The 22,355-nt window shown below is 39.0% G+C and overlaps 3 protein-coding genes and 1 long non-coding RNA gene across 5 annotated transcripts in view; 3 read left to right on the top strand and 1 right to left on the bottom strand.

Annotated features, from left to right (window-relative positions):
• LOC103176478 overlaps positions 1-13,374 on the bottom strand; it is a 34,238-nt gene extending 20,864 nt beyond the window's left edge. Inside the window, exons 1-2 of one of the 2 annotated variants that reach the window (XR_487601.2) lie at positions 13,323-13,374; positions 11,071-11,243 (exon numbers count right to left, since the gene is read on the bottom strand). This is a non-coding gene — a long non-coding RNA (uncharacterized LOC103176478). Of the gene's footprint in view, positions 1-11,070; positions 11,244-12,762; positions 12,827-13,322 lie in introns of those variants that run through there. The other variant, XR_487600.2, reaches the window with a different exon arrangement.
• hoxd11a (homeobox D11a) lies at positions 1,308-3,422 on the top strand. Its single transcript, XM_007890044.2, has 2 exons — positions 1,308-1,965; positions 2,553-3,422. Exons 1-2 carry the CDS (start codon positions 1,308-1,310, stop codon positions 2,783-2,785), a joined length of 891 nt encoding a protein of 296 aa, XP_007888235.1. The 3' UTR covers positions 2,786-3,422.
• On the top strand, positions 11,868-14,698 carry hoxd10a (homeobox D10a). Its single transcript, XM_007890043.2, has 2 exons — positions 11,868-12,656; positions 13,823-14,698. Exons 1-2 carry the CDS (start codon positions 11,918-11,920, stop codon positions 14,098-14,100), a joined length of 1,017 nt encoding a protein of 338 aa, XP_007888234.1. The 5' UTR covers positions 11,868-11,917; the 3' UTR covers positions 14,101-14,698.
• Positions 14,699-19,167: 4,469 nt separating this feature from the next.
• On the top strand, positions 19,168-22,348 carry hoxd9a (homeobox D9a). Its single transcript, XM_007890047.2, has 2 exons — positions 19,168-19,957; positions 20,537-22,348. The coding sequence occupies exons 1-2, from the start codon at positions 19,327-19,329 to the stop codon at positions 20,776-20,778; spliced, it is 873 nt and encodes a 290-aa protein (XP_007888238.1). The 5' UTR covers positions 19,168-19,326; the 3' UTR covers positions 20,779-22,348.
• The last annotated feature ends 7 nt before the right edge of the window (positions 22,349-22,355 follow it).

Genomic DNA, 22,355 nt, shown 5'->3' with positions numbered 1-22,355 from the left:
ATTCCAAACGAGAAAGGTTATGGAAATCATCCAGGGAGATTATTTACTTTAACTCTTTGTGCTCTGAGATCATGTTTGCAGATTTCAGAATACACATCGCGAATTTCCGAACATTTAACCACTGTATGTGCATGCTTTTGGGGAGATGGGTTTAGGAAACAGAATTCGAGAAATGCGCAGTTTCAGACAATATGTCGTAGTATTTGAACATTAAGTTAAATGTCCTCTGGTGCTCCATTTTTATTTTGGTGGAGAAATGCTGCAGTTCTCATGGGGTTAATATTATATTATAGTGGTGTTATATTTAACGATATAGTCCCACTGTACGCACTTACAGACTAGCCAGAATACTGTGCTAAATTCATAAAATCACTGGGTAGTTAATTTGAGTAACACAGATGGTGATATGATCTGTTATTCTAACCATGGTTAGAAGAATGAATGGAGTGAAAATATAATCTTTGATGCGTCACACAATAAGAGAAGTAACAGGGGCCCGAGTCTGCCAACTTATCAGTAAGAAATAGCAACCTCTTTATCTGTAAGGCAATTGCTGGCAACCACTCATCACCAAATCTGAGTGAAATTCGTCATCGCATTTATTCACTTTATTAAATAATTAATGCACGTCGGTATATAAGGACACGCCGTTTAAGTTCCTCTGTAAGAGGTATATAATGGAAACCCAACCACACATCAATCTGCTCTGGAAGTCGAATTCCCCATGTGTGTTGTAATGGGTTCACTAATACGAAGTAACGCCCAAATCCCACTTCGTTGTACATGGGCTGCTGTAACTGCTTAATGCAATGCTGTGTTATTGAATGCCATATCGGTAGAATAAGATTTTATACTGTAAATATGAATGTAATAACTGATAAACCGCTGGGGGTGTTTTTTCCAACGTTCGAGAAAGAGAAGCGTGTCTATGACAAGCTGCATATGGAGTCAAATTGCGTTGTGTGTTGAAGTGTTTCCTTCAGCCTTCGACAAAAACACAAAGTGTTGGCATCGGTGGAGGTGGGGGGTGGGGGGTGGGGGGGGGTGTGGGGGGTGGGTGAGGAAGCAGCTTCTTGGCAGAATGCGAACACTAATAAGTCAGACTCCAAAGTCTTACCTACGAGTTCCCAAGAATAAATCAATATGACTAAATCTGATATATGGTAATTCCTACATTGGATCACATGACTCGTTTTGCCTTGGAATCAATCAAGATGAATTGCGCGTCAGCTTACGTTCCCAATTTTTTTTTCTTTCCCCCCTTCGCGGACCCCGACCAGACGCCTTTCGAGTAGAATAGATGGAGCATGTTTAACGCCATCAATCCTGTTAATTCCTACCCGCGACCCCCAAAACAAGACATGACCGAGTTTGAAGACCGGACGAGCTGCACGTCCAATATGTATCTGCCCAGTTGCGCGTACTATGTCTCAGCCGCAGATTTCTCGTCGGTCTCCACGTTCTTACCACAGACTACTTCGTGCCAAATGACATTTCCTTACTCCACTAATTTAGCTCAGGTTCAACCTGTTCGAGAAATGTCCTTCAGAGATTACGGGTTAGAGCATCCAACTAAGTGGCACTACAGGAGCAGCTATGCGCCTTACTGTTCCGCGGAAGAAATCATGCACAGGGACTACGTTCAGCCACCGACCAGGACGGGAATGTTATTTAAAAACGATACCGTCTACGGTCACCGTGGAGGCGCCAACGCAACCTGCAATTTCTACGCCACGGTGGGCAGGAACGGGATACTTCCTCAAGGATTCGATCAATTTTTCGAGACTGCCTATGGGATTTCTGATCCTTCCCACAGTGAACACTTGACCGAAAAGCCTGTGCCTGCGTGCCAGAGTATAACGGCGTCTGATAAACTCTCACCAGACCACGAGAGACAAACTCCGGCGCAAAACCACAACCCCGAATGCCCCGGTCACAGTGCGACAGAGAAAAGCAACGTTTCCAGTAGGTACAGCGATAAGACGGGGTTAGCGTCCAGGCCAACGCTTCGTCTCACCGATTTTATGTGGAATTTTATAAGCAGCCGAGGGGTTTTATATACCCTATAAGATCTGTTTTAAAGTTGTAAAGATCGTTTACGATCGGAAATCATTTTAGGTGGGCTTTTTGAATGCACATCCAATATATAAAAGGAGCAATTGTTTAAATCAGCTGTTTGCATTTTTTTTTTTGGGGGGGGGGGAAATCTTGGGATTTCGAGGGTGTACGTTTTGGGTTGTTTATGCAAAATCTGCCGGTGTTTCATATCGTAATGCAACGCGATCTCGCTTATTTTTTTTTTTTAGCAGTGCCAGTTTGAAAATAAAGTGCTACGTCCACGCGTTGCTGTCATTGCCGGAATTACTAACAAATAATATCCACCTTTACGAAGAAATAATTCTCGCAGATGCGTTGCATTCGCAGCGTTTCCTGCAGCATTTCACGTTTGTTGTCCACAGAGAACCGAACAATTAAATAACACGCTTTTATAGCTATGTGGCGGGTATTAACAACGCTCAATTAATAATCTTCTAACCTTATGTCGCCCTCAGCCCCTCTCCGATCCCGAAAGAAGAGATGCCCCTACACCAAATACCAAATACGCGAACTTGAACGAGAATTTTTCTTCAACGTCTATATAAACAAAGAGAAACGCCTGCAGTTGTCAAGAATGCTGAACCTTACCGATCGACAAGTTAAAATTTGGTTCCAGAATCGAAGGATGAAAGAAAAGAAATTAAGCAGAGATCGGCTGCACTTTTTTACTGGGAACCCTTTATTGTGACTAGACGTAGCTCGTTCGTGATGAAACCTCCGGTCTCCTTACTGCCCTTCCATCGATCAGTACTTATACAATCAGGAACTATCAGTGTAATGAAACAGTCTGTCTCTTCTTCGGTGGAAAAGGGAGCGTACTTACTATGTTTGGAATGGATTCGGGTTCACGGCGACTGATCGTGTAGAAACTTGCAGCATATTTATAAGATAATACCTCAGCATTTCTATTACCCGATTCCTCAGGTTCTTCGGGATTCTGAAGTTTGGCACAGAAAGGAGCAGCAATCTGCTTTTCAATCAATAAAATCAGGGTAATAGGCTGCAGTGTGCTGAAGTGAAGTGAAACTATTGTTCATGTCACAGCGAAGGCTCAATCAGACAATACTATATATTTTTTATTTGTTTCAATCAATGTGTAGCCAAACTGATCTGAGCTATTCAATTTGTATATGCAATGTCATGGAAAGAACAAAATGTATATTTATTATGTTACATTCTCAGTTGTATACATTTTATTTGTTAATTAGAAATTCCCACAGTTGAGATGTCCAATAGTTGCGGTTTGATATACTTTTGATGTTATAATTTGTTGACATTTTATGATTAAAGCATGTGTTGTTTTGTATTTTTCTCAAGTGAATAAAGGCCTTAGATGCTTTCTTATAAATAAACTTTTTTTTTAAAAAAAAGAGAGATTCTTGTGTTTTAACTCACCGAAATAGATATTTATAAACTGCTCCTTTTAATCGTTCATATTGTTCTCAGAAATACAATAAAACCACTAAATTGTCTGAAAATATTGCTACAGAGACAGGCAATGTATAGTTCTCCCTAACTACTTATCTGAGGAAACTTTTGTTCACTGAAATATAAGAATGAATATGGATTCCCTTATCATTTTAATTAATAACATTATGAAATGTATTTGGGGCGCAGATAACCCTACTTTTTTTTGACAATACACATATTAAGTTACTACTATTAATTTATTTTCATATTCATCTTAAAAAAATCTATGTCAAAATTAATTACTGAACCTGTTTTGGTTGATTATTTAAAATTGCTAACAGCTATCTTCATTTAACGCTGAATTAACAACTGCTCACATTATACTGAAAATGTTACTCATTTTATATTGAAAACATAATTCGGCCTGAAGCAGACTTTTCAGTGTTTTATATCCCATCAAATAAGACTTCACTAAACTCCTGCGTTTCACGTCAGTGAAAGAATTGTTGAATTGTCTCCTGTCTGTTCGTGCGGTGTGACAATGTGGGCTGTTTATAAAACCTTGAACTGTCTAGACAACATCATAAAGTCCACTGCAGTAAACAGCTTAATGGCGACTTATTACACCTTCTGGTCACTGAGAAAGACTTCCGCAATATACTCCAAACAAAAGGAAAATGAGGGAAATCAAAGTAAATAAAGAATCGACCGAGGATTTTAACATAGAAGAAAACACCAATGTCAAGGTAACCAGTAAACCAAAACACAATCAATCACAAAGTAAAAATATGATTTTATATGTAAAATCGTATATATTGTTTTCTAAAAAAAAACACCGTTGACAAAAGTAATAAAGTAGGAAGATCGGGATGATACGTAGCAACTTTCTGGCATCACCTCTTGCGGGTACTAAAACATATTTTGTAGGGGAATTCTTATAATGTTGCCTTTGAACTTCTATAATGTCAAGGTCATCACCTTTAACCTTTTTGAAGAAATAGGCGCCTGGTGGCTGTTTGGTTGTTCTTGCAGCTTCCCTCCAAACGTAAAACATAAGATCTGTACATATGTAACATTATGCTGCAGTGCGTATCAATACTGACGCACATAATCAACGTAGGGAATCAACTCGAACATTCACTAACTTCAAACACGTCTTTCAGTGAAAAAAAGAACACGTGTTTACCAATGGTTCTTTTCATCAATACTGTCGAAAGATATTTCTGTGTTACAGCCTTCATCAATAAACTCATTTGCTCTCAGTAAGGACAGACTTTCAATCAATAGTTCAACAAGTTTATGTAGGAAGGATGAGCCCCTTAATGGGAAAAGTTGCCCAGGGTTTGTTTGGTTGTACGTCCACAGACCGCACCAGCGACGCACCGGTGTGGAGGTTTCTATGGAAATGAGAGGGGGTGGGTGGTGGGGGGGGAAAAAAAAAGTAACTCACGGCTCACAAATTGAAGTTTGCAATGTAAATCGGGGTGTTTCCACATTCTCTGGATTCATGGGACGCCGATAATCTGCTAAATACGTCTTCCCCCCCGGTCTGCGTGCACCGCTCTAATTACCAATAACATATCTAATTGGATTAGGCCCGTGTAAGAACCGACAATTATGTGACAATATCTGACAGTGAGGCTCGTAACATTGGAGATGTTGTTTGCCACTGGTTGGTGTAGCGGATGGCCACACGGGGGCGTAATTCAGCTCCAGAGTCCAGCAACTGGATGTGGGTGAAAAGCCTACATGGTAATGGCTTTCAGGGATGAACATGGAGCCAACTGAAACAAGCTAAGAATTACGAATTGTAGACTTTTCCCCGGTGTCTGTCATGTAAGTGGAAGCACCAACCCGGAGTATGGAATTAAAGCAAGTATTAACTAATTAAATTGAGTCCCGAAGACAGCTCATTGCAATCGTAAGTTAATTCAGTTTATTGCTCTGGCGCAAAGAAAAGATTAAGAAGGGCGTTTCTGCCTCATAGTTAGTTACGTGACCACAGTAATGAAAATCAGTTTCTGTTGCCGATGCAAAAGGCAAAATTCGACGTTTTATTTGACGAGGTTCGTCGCATTTGCTTCAGTGCTTTTATTTTTGATTGAATAATTTGTTCAGCAAACAATGAAGCTACACATTGAGGGGCCCGAACCAAAAGGGTTAGACATTTCACAATCAGATCGAAGATTCTTGGAGTAAACCAGATTACTATAATAACGTTTGGCATGAATGGAAGACAATTTGTTTATCGTGCAATACTAAAACTCTAAAGCGTCTTCGTGGGGGAATTAAAAGTAGGTTGAAACGATTATATTAAATGATCAACTTAAAGAAAGCTGCTAAGTATTGTAACCGGAGTACACTGTTTGAACCAGTCTTTTCAAACTATTACACTAAACCTGCTTTTAAACTTCATTCGCCCTACGTTTAGATGCACATAGTTGTCCACTGATTTAACAAACAAGGAAGGCGAGGGAAATGGATTGTGTGTGATATTCAAATAACATTTCAGGTTACTTTTGCATTTAAAAACCGCTGTACTAAAGACAGATAGTGTTTCTAAAGGCAGAAACCTTTATATTTAACTTCGGTTCACAGCATTTTCGGCCGCAAAGAAATTGAAACATTTTGTTATTTTGTGATAAATAAAACGTTCAATATAAATAGTTTCCTTGCTAAGTCTATAATTACTGTATTTTGTCAAGCAGTGTTAAAACAAGGGGCCATTGACAGCAAACGTGTACAAACCATACCAGGGGAATAATAAAAAGGGTACAAACATTTAGACGCGATTAACATACCACATTTTCGGTTCTACTTTGCGAGAAACAGTTTTTCTCGGGTTTGTAGTGATGTATTCTTTACGTAGAGATTTTCCTAACCTTGTATGAAATCACATTACTATTGGATAGTTGAAAGCGACGGATCACGGTAAATGCCAACATGGCACTATCTGTAACGAAATAGTACTGGTGTATTAATCGCTTATGTTGTTTTAAAATTCCTATTCACATCACACGAGGTGGGTGTGTAAAAAGCAGAAATTCGCTTCATTTTTATCATAGTGAGCTTAAGTAGTTAATCGATTTAGTATCTTCCATTCCACCTAATTCGGACACGTTTTCTCTTTGTATCATATACTTTCCAAAATTGGGTGTCTGTTTGCTTTTAGAGAATATCAGCTTTATTTATTTTAAATGTCCTGTAAGTTTTTTTTTTAACCGCGTAGTTATTTTACAAGCTCGTGGGAAAAAAACATGTTTGTGAATTGTACGGAAAATACACTTTACAAGTAATAATTTTAAAAAGGTAAATAATTGCAGACCTCTCTATCATCGGGTTGCATGTGATGGCTCACCGGCATTAAATAGTGTGTGCCATCAGCAAAGATTAAAACAAGGGCCTTAATGTGGTAAGGAGTTAAATGATTTAAATTTGCTGGAACTGTTCTCAGTTAATTGCAATTTCGCAATGGTCCACAATAAAACAGTGACAATCCACAATGGTAGTGTACCATTTACGACCATTTACTATTCGCTTACAATTTAACCGAACAACTTCCACTGACCGAAACTATTCACAGTGGTACAAGTCAAGAGCAAAGATTCGTTAGAAACAACCTTTTCACAAATGTAGCTTCACTCAAGTCTTTTGCGCCTTCTACCGGATGTTTACAAAACACACTTTTCAGACAGGAAGAGCTATTTTCATATATATATATATATCTATAATATATAATATATACGTCGCACGACCATCCGTTAAACGATGAAGAGTAACGCAAGAACCGTTGCTAACCTTTTTTCTCATAAGTTAGCAGTCTTTAATTTCCACGCGTGCAAAAGAAAAATGTCTTTAAAAGCTTCAAGGTGAAAGTGAAGGATACGAGTAGTTGGCGGTTTCACGGTCACAAGTCGATAACCAGTTTAGACTGATGGCAAGAGTCCAGCAACCAGAGCGATTACCAGCCAGGCAAATTCAGGGCGGGGTGTAGTAGTTTGGCAGCCATACCGTGACGTTTCAGTGATTTAACACTGTACAATGAAACAATAATTGTCGGGTGTTTTTTTTTTGGAACTTGTCCTTTTATTTTGTCCAACCCCCTGGGTGTGGGCACCTCGGTTTATGTTGAAGATATCTCTGCACGTGTCGTGCCGCTAACCTCCCTGCAACGTTTCCCGTTGCAATCCAGTGTTCATTAAGCTGTATTTATGCATAAAAATGGTGAGAGAGAATCGTATCCCGCGTTTGCGATTTAAGTCTTACGAGATTTTAATTAAGCGGTATCAATAGAACTAATGTAGGTAGCACGACATGTAACACTGCTCTCATAAAGAGCCTATAACCGCGTTATTGAAGAATAAAGCATCAATTGGAGACTAATCCGTCAGCCTACTTAGTTCTTATTGTTAATGTACGTTTTCGCTGCTGAAATTTGCCCCAGTGCCAATTGAGCTGCCCCTAAAGATGACTTTGGCTGATAATACAGTCTTTTATTCTCTATACCAGGGCACTTTACACTCCAAAGTCTACGCAACAGTTAAGTCTGGTGTGGCTGTCGTCGTAACATTTTATGAGTTTTTTTTGTTTTACCAGAAACCTGATAATACAGGTTCATGGACTTAATTTTTTTAATGTAAGCTTTTTGAAATAGACAATTATAATATGTCGTACAGAATACAAATTCAGTTATTTTGCTTGTGTGATGCGGTAGTTATCAGACGACGCTATCTGAATAAATGTCTAGTAAATACATTATTCAGACCTTTATTGTTTTAATGTGCGTTGTGATACAATCAACCAGCTTAGAGATACAAGTGATCGTGCTCCAGTATAAACACCGAGTAGTTTAGACGAGAAAATACAATGATAAGGTGCTATTTAACAAGTTTTCTGCATAAGACGCTGCAGTATAAGGCGCTACAACTAAAAAAGCAAGCATAGAAGTAAATGTAACCTTCGCTATGTCATCATACATTATGCTGCGGTACATAATTGCTATATTTAATGTAGCAGATATAACGCAAGGCCAAATGAATGGCACCGATCAATAGTCAACAAAAATCCCATCCTCTTAGGAGGGCACTATCTTACATTTGCTGAAAAGTAAATACTTCAACGCCGAGACACTATGTTTTGCTATCCGCTGCCAATTCTAAGATCTAGACGTGTTATCCTTTGAAGGCTATGTAATTGAGTAATAGAATTTATTTACAGATAGCTATTTGGCATTGCGTGGGCCATAAGACAATGGGGGATCTCTCGTTCAAGGCTGCAAAAATCTGTTGTTTGGAAGCAGTGCAGCGACATTTCACTGCAGTTCTGCCACAGTCACCACTATTTGAATATTTGTTGCTTTCAAGCAAAGGCACAGCGGTTTGATATTGTTGACAATGAATCTTAATGTAGTTTATGATATGGGGAGGCGTTGTGCAATAAAAACACACCGTTGGCTCTCGTTCAACATTTCATTGCTTATATATGTGACCTAGGGAATGGGCTATTGCCTGCAAGAGTCATTTACACGCCTTATTATTCCACATATACCCATGCTAACTATATATGTTTAATTAATGGTACTCTTTGTTAACAATAAAATTGCATTATTGGATTTTATTTTAATCACAACAATTTATTTTATTGTCATATAAAAGTGCATGAATATTTATGCTATGTAGACTTTTAGGTTTGCGGACTTAGTAGTAAATGATTGTACACAAAGGAACTAAATAAAAATGGCATGACAAATGCATAGTATTTGAACCGAATATCTTTCTACTTAAAAACAGGCACGGGTATACGTGTATACAGGATGCAACATGCCAGGAAGAATATCACTTTATTATTTGTACCTACTACCATTATTCTTTCGTGGAAGATCAATTTTGCATTACAGCAAATGCAAAATAAATTGTAATAAAGGACGCACTTTGAATAAATTAGCATGACGGCGCCGATTGGGTCCTTTCTTTATTTATTTTACTCACCCCTTTTCGGTGATTATAGTGTTCACAAATAGGCATTTTCACAAGGAGGAGGGAGAAAGTTTCAAAATCTTCAGAGACAGAACTAACATCTTCCCGGAAACATTATGGCTGTGTGTTGCAGCAATGTGACGATTAAGAAATACATTGGCAAACAAACCACCCATGGCATAAATAATCTACGTTTTATAGCAATATAATGTATGGATTGTCATACATTCCTATTCAGAAGTTGCGCTGTTTGACAATTGCTGATCAGTAAACATTAAATATATGTATAATATATATATATTAAACCCAAGAGCATTGCAAGGATAAAACTCCCACAAATAATGTGTTCCAAAATCAGAGCAATACAATGCATGCAAACGACTAAACCGGTTCAGTATGGCGCCTTATAAATAAGAGTGATTTGAGCAATTGTTTCAATGATCCAGAATTTTAAAAAAGAAAATTAGATATTTCTTCAAGGAAAAAAAATCCGTTATTCTAAAATGATTTTGAGCATTATTATGTAGCGTCGCGTTAGAAAAAGAGGAGATACAAAGAAATTAGGCCGCCCGCAGCCTTGACCCTGACAATGCTGCTTTCTCAACTGTTCTCTTTAAGTGGAAAATCTCGGTTTGTGTGGAAGGAAAAGTACTTTTGCGTCAAAGTCGTAAATCGTGCTTTTTTTTTTTACCCCCCCCCCCCCCCATGACCGTAGTTTGCAAAAACACTGATAATCTCTTTCTCGATAAATGGCAGCATTTGAAGTTTTTTTCATCCGGTAATGGGAAAGTTCGGAGAAGCTTTGAGGAATGGCGGCCCAACAAGAATCAGTGTGAAACGCTCAACACAAGGAGCGCGATTACAACCACCAGACAGAGGGACATGCTTTAAAGTCACTGTTTTCTAAGCGCACCGTTCAAAAAAAATAGCTTCCCGTCTGTTTGGCAGAATCTTGTTATTGATTATCAGCGACCAAACCACAGCAGGCAGATGTGTTGGGGTTTAACATTAAGAAACAGTTTTCAGCGTTAGGCAACACGAGTGAGTGAATGGTTTGTTAAAAGCAACATTTACGAATTAACGGTGGCCAGAATCGCAAGTGGCACTCGGCAGTCTCTCGGATTGATTTCGAAAGGGATTTCGGTGCAAATACGCCAATGTAAAAAAAAAAAATGCAGTATTCAGAAATGTGGATAGCAATGTTATACACCAAATATTATTTTCAACGATTTCTGTAATGGAAAGAAGCGACATCGGCATTCATCGCACACGGTGGGAGGGAATGGATGTGATGTCAATAATTCAATATGTGAACTCTATTATGGGCTCTCATAATAATCAATCTTATATTTTACGAAGATATGATTGATTTTGTAATAAAATGCTTTTACATATTTGCAGCTGTAACATAGAATATAATTCATTTAGTTCCATAAGAGGAAGAAAATTACCGAGAAGAGCTATGAATACCGATGACGGAAACTCTCCCGATAGTTACAAATCACAATACCCTACTTTTGTGTCCTGACCTCAGACTCGACAAATTACTCAATACAAGTTGAGTAAAGAAATGTAAATCCGCTGTTACCTTTACGGTTTGCGTGTCCAAATCCACTAGGATCTTCGCCAACATAACTCAGCTATTTTATGCGGCTTTTTGTACCAAGCTGTGATCAAAGTTTTTTTTCTAGAAAGTTGCAGTACTAATACAATGCAACCTGATTTTGATTCCATTCACTCGAGTGATAGATGTTGTTTTGCCTAAATAAAACAAAATGGAATGGCTTAGTTTGGTCTAAATTGCAAACACGTAATTTGTAGACAATACACAAACAGTTTGTGGCCACTGCATTGCAACGGATTTTCCTAAACAACAGAGGTCTCAGACCTTAAACCTGAGCTCCATTAGTTTCATTCTACTAATGCGGGCTGTTAAATCAACAGCTATGTTGAAAACCTTCTATCGGTCTTACTTCATCTGGTTTACCTTCGATCAATGTACTCTCAATTTTGACTCTCAAACGCAATACGCATCCGATGCTAATTATTTTTCTATTGGTGATTAGAACGAGATTATGCGGGGGGTGGGGGTTTGCGGTGGGGAGGGGGTGGTGGTGGGGGGGGGGGGGGGGGGGGGAGTATGCGTGCTCTGAATGGTTTTAGCCGGAATCTCTGTGGGGATGGCAGAGTGCTGGAGCAAGGATCAGTTTCCAATTGGCATTGTAGATGTCGCTGTTGCCCGCAGTTGAGTTGGATTTCAGCTCCTTGCGGATCATGTGATATGAGGGAGGCAGCGCCTCAAGGCCACTTTCAAATTCCATTGGCTTAGTTGTCATGTGGTTGTGCAGAGGAATCCACAATTACACGGGGAATGTTTTGCTAGAGATGTCACCATACAAAGGACATCTTCTCCCTTCTTCAAATTACTCCTCAAAATGTCTTGCCCCAACAGCTCTCCCGCTACTAACTCGTTTTTAGTAGATTCTCTGATAAGTGCGTGTAGAGGCGATAATTTCTATTCAAACAGCCCCATGTACATGCAATCGAGCACAGATATGGGAACTTACGGAATGCAGACCTGTGGACTGCTCCCGACAATGACTAAACGAGGAGAGATTTGTCACCCAAATATGACTATGAGTGTTCATCCGTATTTATCTCAGGTAGATGGCTGGGCTGACCCTTCGAGACCATGCCGAATTGAGCAACCTGTTACTCCGCAGATGCCCACGTGTTCTTTCCCTGCTAGCGTGAAGGAAGAAAGTACTTGCTGCATGTATAATTCTGATAAACGAGCTAAAGTCACTTCTTCAGAAATTCCCGGTTATCACAGGCTGATCCCTGAGACCTGCTCTATTGATAATCCTGAGATTCCCATCCCTGGATATTTCAGACTTTGCCAAGCTTACCCGGTGGAGAAAAACCTGGACTATGGCAATGTTGCAGATATCAGTTCAAATGTGGTGCCGCAGTCGGCCCTGGGGTTTGTCAGCAAACCTCAGGTGGCCAGCCAGTCTGCAGTGGACAGGAAAATAACTGAGAAGCCAAACGCACAGGATTCCACCAAAGGAAAACCTCTGAAAAGTCCTGAGCCAAAGCTCAGTTCACTGGAGGCCAGTGCGGCTGCTGAAGGAGTCGCTTCAGACTCAGAAGTGTCGGACAAAGAGACTAAAGGTGAGTATTCATAATATCCAATTCCGCATTTAAATAATTACTTTATTACTCCATCTGAACCTGGTTGCAAAGTTTTACATTTAAACGTATTAATTCGAATACTTACGGGTAAGAAAGTTCATACAGCATTGCGCAAAGTAGCACAGCTTCCTTTCATTATAAGAACTCCCAGTTGTTCGGAAATTTGCTCAGTAATGCCATGACATCGTTAATGACATAGTAAATGCCAGTAAACCATTGACAGATGTCAGCTAAACATTGATAGTTTCATCAGCGTTAGAGCGTGCCAAATAATACGAAACGTATTACTGTGTATAGACATTTCAGTACCATGCATGTACTATATATTACACATATAAATTATGTATTTAAGAAAGTGGCGGAGACTCAGTATTATCGGTACCATAGGTGTTGCTTGTATTTTGGATAGTAAATGCCTAGTATTTTTGCTGATTCGGAAATAACAGAGTGGGAGAGGCCCGGGCGCTGTAATTATTGTCGTTTTCACAGAAATAATTTATGTTTCATATCTGAACACATATAAAAAGTGATAAAATGTCCTTTCTAAGACGATGAAGTATTACATGTAATACGTATAATCATATATTGCAATTAAGCTGTGTCATAAAAGACAGCGATCATAAGTTTAATGCTCTTAAGATTTACCTCTAGAATTATTCTGAACGCACTTTGCTTTGCTTTCGATACATTTCGATTCGAAGCTCTGAAGTGACCTGAGGCATAAACACTGTTTTTATTTCAACCCCAAACTTCACATTCCGTTTACAAATAAAACATGATTACAAGCGATTAATTGAGAATCAGTACTTTTTAAGTTTATTCATATTCTACTCTTACACTACATTTGACATAATTCACAAGGAAATGATTCCCGATATTTAGAAAACAGTGAAACAATATAATAGTCAATATCTCACACCTTCAAGTTCAGTTCTTCTTCAATTTATCAAATGCTTGCATCTTGCTATTCAGCCATCTTGTATTTCTATTTGTTGCGAATACTGTATTTGCCAAGAATTTCAATACATTAAATAACATGCAATCTGCTTTCAACTTTAGTTGGCTATCTTGCGATTAAAGCAATTGAAACTAGGTTTACCGTGTGTCACACAAATGATTGCTTACATTTGATTTCTTATTGATAGAGGATACCACGACTAAGGCTGCGACGGGCAATTGGCTAACGGCAAAGACTGGAAGAAAGAAGAGATGTCCTTACACAAAATACCAAACACTGGAATTGGAGAAGGAATTTTTATTCAATATGTATCTGACTCGTGAGCGCCGTCTAGAGATAAGTAAGAGCGTCAATCTGACCGACCGACAAGTGAAGATCTGGTTTCAAAACCGGAGAATGAAACTGAAGAAAATGAGCAGAGAAAACCGAATCCGAGAACTGACCGCCAACCTGACCTTTTCGTGAGCCAATCAAATGTTTTGGGGAACGGAATACAACGCGTTTAGTGCTGCAGTGGTTTACCGGAGACTGTGGAAATCGTTATGCATTAGACCCAGTCTGGGTTACAGTACTGCCCATTACTTTGATAATGTCTCTCTTTCAATGTTGTCTGAAAACACAGTAGCACGTTTACCTTATCAAGAATGTTGCTTTTTTTAAAAAAAAACTGTCTTATTTAACACAGGGTTAATTATTTACTTTAATTTAGTCAGTAGGTTTTAAGTTATTCGTGCAATTTTTTTTTTTGGGGGGGGAAAGAGTTGACTGTACACAATGCTAGAAATTCTCATTTAGCAAAATTATGATTCGTCAAAAAGAACATTTATCTGGTAATTACAGATCAGATAGACGTCCCACTGCTAATGTGAACAATTAACAGAAGCGCATCTTTTTAATTGTTAAATACAGAGCTACACCTTTTAAAAAAATCCCTTATACAATTATAGCGGTCAGATCATTAGGTTTGTGAAGGTACATTTCTGGAGTATGTGATGGAATAGCGATGCTAAATTTCATGTGTATTTATGTGCATGTGTCTGTTGCACGAATATATAATAAATCCTAAATTATATTTCAATTTCTTCAAGCCGTTTTACAACTTGAGAAATGCGAGCTAATAGCCATAAGCGCGTTGTTTTATTTCCTAAATTATCTGTGCGCAATGCAGTCAAAATGATTTAACAGTAGATAAATTCAAGCTTTTGAAGACAATTCATGAATGACGAATAGATGAAATGTAACAGTTTGGGCTGAAAGATTAATTCGATTTGCTTCTCCAACACTTCTGAACAATACCTCGCGCCTTTGGGCGTACCCAGTGACAAGGCATTAAAGAGACAGCGAAGTTTCATCAAAAGCAGTTGATTTTTTTTAATTAAACCAAACCTGCAGACATTTAGCCTGAAACGATGCTGCCATCCTCGCTTGGAACAGGGAATCCAAACTGTAAATTCCCACAGCTATTTATTAAATTATTTATTGCCACGGAATGGTCCTGGCTGTATAAAATAAGAGCATAACCTTTTGGCTCAATTATACCCGGCTAGGTCATAATTTTTCAGCTTTGTTTGGGAGATACACTGGGGATCGATCTTCTTCGCCTCCTCAGCGCAGATAAGAGGATTCATAAAATATTCTGGATTTTTTTTTTTACTTTTTTTTCACAGTATAAAAAAAACAATGACTGTGGTATCTAAAATAAGGATTCGAATGTGTAAAATTAAAACGGTGATTATGCCCTATAAAGTAGCCACGGATAGTAAACCCAGCTCGCTGCCACGGCTAAAACAGTTTTAAAGTAACGTACTTAGATTATTTCTGCATTTAGGATTGATGTTTTAACCGCAACTCCAAACCACTTTTAGTATTCAGTACTTGAAGGTACTCGACATCTGTGACACATCGGAAGACTGTCGTCTTCTAATGTGTTCAGCGTAAATAGCAATTACTATTGCCCCCATACTTATGATCCGGTATGAGGCAAATGCAATAGCATATTTACCATCATATCCAATGTGTTTCACAAATTCCGGTTCTATTCAGGGTCAAACCTAATGTGTTCAGTGACCGTTTCTTTAAAGGAGTGTCCGGCTGTCCCTTGTAAATGTCAGCCAGACTAATAAAAAGGAATCATTTTAGTAACGCAATTAGGTCATTCTGCACGAATATTTTTAGCTCACAAGGTGACCGGTTTTGCATAGTTTTGTGATTTTTAAAAAATAAAAGAGCATTAATTAATGCGAGATTTTTCAATGGGAATCTAGTGACACACAAAAAAACAAATTGAACCATTGCACGGGCAGTGTGTATAGAAGGAGGCCACCAGATAACGGTACAGCTCAGTAAGTCCTTTTAATGTGGAAGATAATCAATCCAGTGAATATTCGAATTCACCGTGTTTAACATATATATTTATAAACGCATATTATTGAAAAAAAATCCCAAGAAAACCCAATTCGTTGTCTTGGAATTCCGAAGCAGAATCGAAGTAAAGAAAATAAAGCGTAGCTCAGATATATTTAAACAAAATCATTAAACATCCAAATATAAGATGATCCATATTATGACATTTCCGGATGCTTTAACCTTAGTTATTAATATCGTTCAACGGAATTCTAGCACCAGAAAATTACAAATGTCATCAGTTGAATAAGGGATTATGTCATATAAATTAGCACGGAAGTTGTATTCCAAGTCTGTCGTGTTTATATTGGTAGTTTTGAGAAAGATAGTATTATATATATTAGATAATGAAAGTATATAATATCCTTGCGTATTCAGAAAAAAAAACATGGTGATTCAAGCTAAATAAAACTCAGCAAATTGAGTCGAAGAGTGAATTATAGACAATCTTAGTTTTAGACTGTACTAAACTGTGTGGACCGAAGCTTTGCGGGACATGTTTAGCCCAACATTTGTTCCAAAATAAATTCCAAGTAAATTCTATTTCATATTGAATAAAACGTGATTTTGCTCGGTTGAGTCTTAACAAAAAATCAGAAACATACAATTAGGCTTCAAGGGCTTTACCAAAATTCTTTTTTGAACTGTAAATTGATCAGTCTGGGTTCAACTTCTAAAAAAAATCTTTAACCACATATGGAAATGTGTTGGATTTATTTTGCTAACAGTTAGTAAAACTGGGCCGTTTTAGTTTAAATATATTCATTGAATACATTTTTAATTACGTTATTCTGCTTGTGTGATTCGACATATACAAAACTTTTGATGTTTTCCCCAGTGTTGATTACATAGTAGAAACCTTCCAATGGAGTATGGAGGTCAAATTCCTCTGGTCGGTAACTTTATAGATCAGTGAAAATGTACAGCCATTGATTTGCAATTATCGACTTTCACAGTATCAGTATTTCTTTTCAGTTGGTTAAAGGTTTCATATCAACATTAGCATTGCTGTTATAGTCTGCATTGTGTCTTCTTGGAAAAGAAAGGTTTAGCTTTGTATATTAATGCGCTGCAAAATGGCAGCAAATGTGACCAGCATAATCGGGGGATGTTCCATGTGTTGATACTGTAAACTTTAAGAACGTGGTCTTTTAAATAGAATGAAATTTGATATTTTTAAAAAAAACCTTTCAAAGACAAAACATGTATTCCTCAATCCGCGCGTTTCACTGTGTATAGAACCCGCATCCAGGATGTATCGTTCAATAACGCACTTAACCACCAAAAAAAAAATCTTTCTGTGAAATAACACCGAACACAAATGAACAAAACCTGACGCTTTAAGAAACATGGCCGATCAAACTCATGCTCAATGTAAAGCGTTCGTGAACTTGTTCGTTGTCTAATCCACCTACGATCAGTTAAAGCATTTGTGATCTTAAATATAGCGGAAAGTGAAAGTAAGTTGGTAACATACGAACATGTTTGGGTGTTTAATGGTTAAATATTGTTCAATAAATTGCCTTTAATGCACACAATGCTGCTATGTGAGGCAATGGTATATAACGTTACATAATAGAGGGAAATTAATCTGAATGCTTTTTGACGGGTCTTTGATCCGGCTCAGTTGATCTTAGATTCTGCCATTTCCCCTTGAATCAAACAACTAGCTTTTCATTTTATAAACAGTAAATCAGAGGTAATAATCCCTCTACCACGAGGGTAGTAGAGAGAGGGGACAGAGAGTGGGACAAATTTTAGCAATTTTAGTTTAAATTAAGTTTCTGCTATGGAACGGCCATGTACTCGATCCAGTTATCCTCAATACCTCGTCAGGGTGAATGCCAAGATGATTGTGTCGGACTTGACCATTCAAAAGGAAAGAAAATCAGTTTATTTATTTATTTTTTTGGGGGTGTGGGAGGGGGAGAGGGGAAGGGTAAATCAATCCAATAAAAGACTGAATTGATGAATACAGTTCAGACAACGTAACCTAACTTCTCCCCTTCACAACGAACGAAGTTTGCCTCTCTGATCTTTGTCCTGGACAGAGGATAAGACTGAACTAACTGAACGTGTTATCTGAAGGAACACTCAGTCTCTGCAGCTTTTTTGATGCCTTTCATGTGAGGGGTGGGGGGGTTGGGGGGGGGGGGGGTGGGGGGGGGGGGGGGGTGGGTGAGCGTGGAAAACATTCACAGTCTGCACGACTTGCATTCAAAGACTTCTCTGCAATTCCCCCCATTGTTTACGGAAGCTATAGGACTGAAATGTTCCACTCGAGCTGATGGAGCATTTACATTCTGAGCAGCGACTGAGGTCTCCTCTCTTGTACACACAATGGTACACTCAAGTCTCGCGAAAGCCTTGGTACGAAAAAAAAACAAATTTGTTTTCACATGGAGAGAGTACTTGTAGCTTTGTGGGAACCTTTAGTTGGTTAGACCTGCTTTACTACGCTAAAAGAGTCCCTGTTTTATTAAAGACACATTAATGTAGAATCAAATGCACCTCATAAAATTTTTATTGATAGACATAAAAACATTTATGGTGGCTTCTGAGTACAGGCTATAAAGCGGTGAGGAACACTTTGCTCCGAAATGTGGTTATATTTGAAACAAATTATAATATTAGGCGACCATTTAAAAGGGGTGAAATAAAATCGGTACAGACCTGCATTCAAGGTATAAAAAAACGCTTACCCCATCGATCATTTTATATCACATTGTTTTACTCTCCTTTACATTTCTATTTTTTTTCTAAGCAGTGGCACACAGTACAGAAACACTAACATACCTCGAAGGTGTTTTCTTGATGCTTTATTACGCTAAACTAACAGATATTCGCTCTTGACATAGATCATGGACTACGCACTGCTGATTATGAAACGAGTGACAGGCATTAATTGGTCTACGGGAGAAAAATAGTCCCCCCGTGCTTCTCCACAACCTTATTTTTAACTGCACTTTGGAGAGGTTGCAAATCTGGCTGCTGCAGATTATTTTTTTATTCCCTCCCCCCAACCCCCACCCCCCTCCCCCCACCCCTCTCCCTGCTCCATGCACCCCCTCCTCCCCTCCCCCTCTACCCTCCTCCTCCCCCCCCTAAACCAACCGACTTTATTGAGATGAGTTTTGCCCATTGGTAATCTGTTTCCTAATTCATATAACGCGGGCCTCGCACCATTTTTGGTTACATTGATGAGCGGATTGATTTACTCGGTGTATTGGTAAATACAATCACGTGAAGCCCACAACCAATAGCCGCCGCTGCGGTCGGCAAAATACTATGATTGTTCTGAGGGAAGGTATCAGAGATACACTTTCCAGTGTAACCTTTTCTATGAATGCGAGAGTACCTAAAATGTCGACCGGTGGCACTATAGGCAGCTATTATGTGGACTCCCTGATAGGACAGGAAGCCGAGGAGCTGTACGCCACCAGATACGCTCAAGGGACGCACAACCCGGCTTCAAGGCCATCAGGTGTAGCGGACAGTTCGGATTTCTCTTCCTGCAGCTTTGCCCCCAAATCGGCGGTCTTTTCCTCCTCTTGGGCTCCTGTCCATCCGCAATCCTCCGCCGCAGTTGCGGGCATCTATCATCCTTATATGCATCAATCGCACCTTGCAACCTCGGACTCCAGATACGTGCGCTCCTGGTTGGATCCGATCTCGGCTCCCGTCCCCTTCTCCGGATTCCACTCCAACGGGCGGCACTACGGGATCAAGCCGGAAACTTTGTCAACCAAGAGGACTGAATGTTCTTCGTACGAGCTGCAAGCCCTGAGCCTACCGGAATTTACGTGCGGGTCGTATTCAGAGAGCAGGGACAAACTCTCCAAGGAGCTCTGCTGCACCAGCTCCGAGATTACGAGCAACAGTGAGCCCAAGGAGGAGAAACAACAGCAACTTGACCCAAGTAAGTACAAAAAAATTGCAGCTTGATTTACAACCCAAACCTGGAGCCCCGAGTGTGCAAAGCTGATGGTTTTACAAACCTATAAAAATGTCTAGACGCCTACCCAAGTCTGAGGAGCTACAGCCAGCTGTAAAGCGGTGATATTGTTTGCACAGAACTAACATTTCACACACAAAGTTGGTTCTGATCAAATTGCGAAGCGTCGTCGCAATGCATCTTTACGTGAATCTTTAAAACCCCATTCGATGCGGAAAGCAAAGCAATGTTTCGCCGCTTAAACTTCTTGTAACTGCATTTAACCTTCTCCGGTGTCTTTGTTTTTATTCTCTTTCAATGGCATCTCTCTCTCTTCAGAATTGGTCCGAATGCAACCACTGCTAACTAACTGCTTCTGTTGATTCCTGTGTGAAGCTGACGTGAATTTGACGAGTGCTGATTTGAAAAGGAATATTGCAGCTTTGGAATATTTTATTGGCAGATGAGAATTTTTTGACAAACGGTGGACTTCCAGTGGGAGGGGGGGGGGGGGACACACAGAAATCCAGTTAATTAATATGCCTTTTTTCAATTCCTTTCCAGATAACCCTTCAGCAAATTGGATCCACGCTCGCTCCACCAGGAAGAAACGCTGTCCCTACACCAAATACCAGACGCTCGAATTGGAAAAGGAGTTTTTATTTAACATGTACCTTACCAGGGACCGGCGTTATGAAGTTGCTAGAATCTTGAATCTTACCGAGCGCCAGGTAAAGATTTGGTTTCAAAACAGAAGGATGAAAATGAAAAAGATGAGCAAGGAGCGAAATAACAAAACGCCTTAGGGATTGATCGTGCGCGTGTGTCGTGGTGGTTTTTCCGAAAAAAAATCTTACAAAGCAGACCGTGCGAATGTGTTTATCTATCTAGTGGAGGTTGGCCTAGTCAGAAACAAAGCACGGTCTATATGTTTCCCAGTGTTGTACTGTTCCAGAGCAATTCTGTATTTAAGTAACTGCCTTCTAGAGACTATTCCCTGATTTGCTGCTGTTGGGCAACATTAAACCGAATCTAAATTGATGTCAGCAAGTCGGTCTTATCACGTTAAAACTTTGACGAAGTTAATAAAGTGTACTTGTTTTATATATAGAGGTAAAACCTTGCCCATGTGTGACATTTTGTTTAGTCGTGCAACTTGTATTGTCGTTGACTAATGTTTCTGCCTGTAGTGTATTCTTTAGATACCATAAACACATGGAAATGTTACCATTTTTGTACCCCATTTTTTGTCGTTTTATTCCATTTTTATTCATTTTATTCGGTGTCGAATCCAACACAACTGCCAAGGGCTTAATATCAGGGCAGTTATTAGCCAACAGAATGACAGATACCACTGTGGTGACAAAGAGAGTCAGCCCCAATACAATATTTATTTTATCATACTCCAAGCAAAATTAAAGAGCTTCATACAATTTTGACGAGAACATATATTTGTCGAATACAATAAGTCTTCATAAAAACACTGACATTTCGACCGGGTGGCACAGGTACATGGAAACAGATTTAATTCTGGAATGTTCGAAACTGTTTTGATGCATCTTTCTTTTTCGTGAGTTTGGGGCAGTGTAAAACAAGTATATTTAGTAATTGTGAAGTGGATAAAACATAGTTTAACGTCGTGCTCTTTTCGCTGATTCGAATAATGTTCTGAAGAGGCGATTTACTTGGACTATTATATAAGTCCAAAATGATGTAATTAATGTATTTTTAGATGCAAAAAAAAAGCTAACGTCACAGTAGTTTTGGACTTACTCACCAACTGCTCCATGGTATTTAACAACCACCACAGCCGTAACTGTAAAACTTATTCTATGCTGTAAAACACAAAATACTATAATTAAAACCAGAAGATGCCACTCATGTACCAGCCCATATATATATTGTGTACGTCACTTTTGCTCGTTGTGATACCAACAATAAAAAGTTCATAAACAATTCCGTTTTTGTGCTACTGTAACGGTCGTTTAAGGATTCAGTAAACGCAGTTTGAGTTCAATTAAACACCCTTTTAGCGAGAGTTACAAAAGCTGTATGTTACGGATAAAACGCAGAGGCGGTATTAGCTTCTGCTTTGCATTTGGTTGGTGAAAGGATCACAGAAACTCTAAGGCAGATAACAACAGGAGATGTATGGAAATTCGTTCAGTTAACGGATCAACACTTTATTTCAGCATGGAAATTAATTGATTATAATTATTATAATAGTATAATGATTCAAGGATGTTAATTGACGCCTATGGACGGGATTTCAGATGTAAGATGATGTTTCACAGTTAATATCGATCCAGCAACTACATTATTAATCACGATTTTAAATAAAATGTTTTGGTTAAACACCAAAAGGAGTTAACTTCAGCCCCAA

This window comes from Callorhinchus milii, unplaced genomic scaffold, assembly GCF_018977255.1.
Source record: "Callorhinchus milii isolate IMCB2004 unplaced genomic scaffold, IMCB_Cmil_1.0 Scaffold6, whole genome shotgun sequence".
Classification (NCBI taxonomy): Eukaryota; Metazoa; Chordata; class Chondrichthyes; order Chimaeriformes; family Callorhinchidae; genus Callorhinchus; species Callorhinchus milii.
Note: the sequence above shows the minus strand (reverse complement) of the source record. Positions and strands in the feature narration are given on the sequence as shown.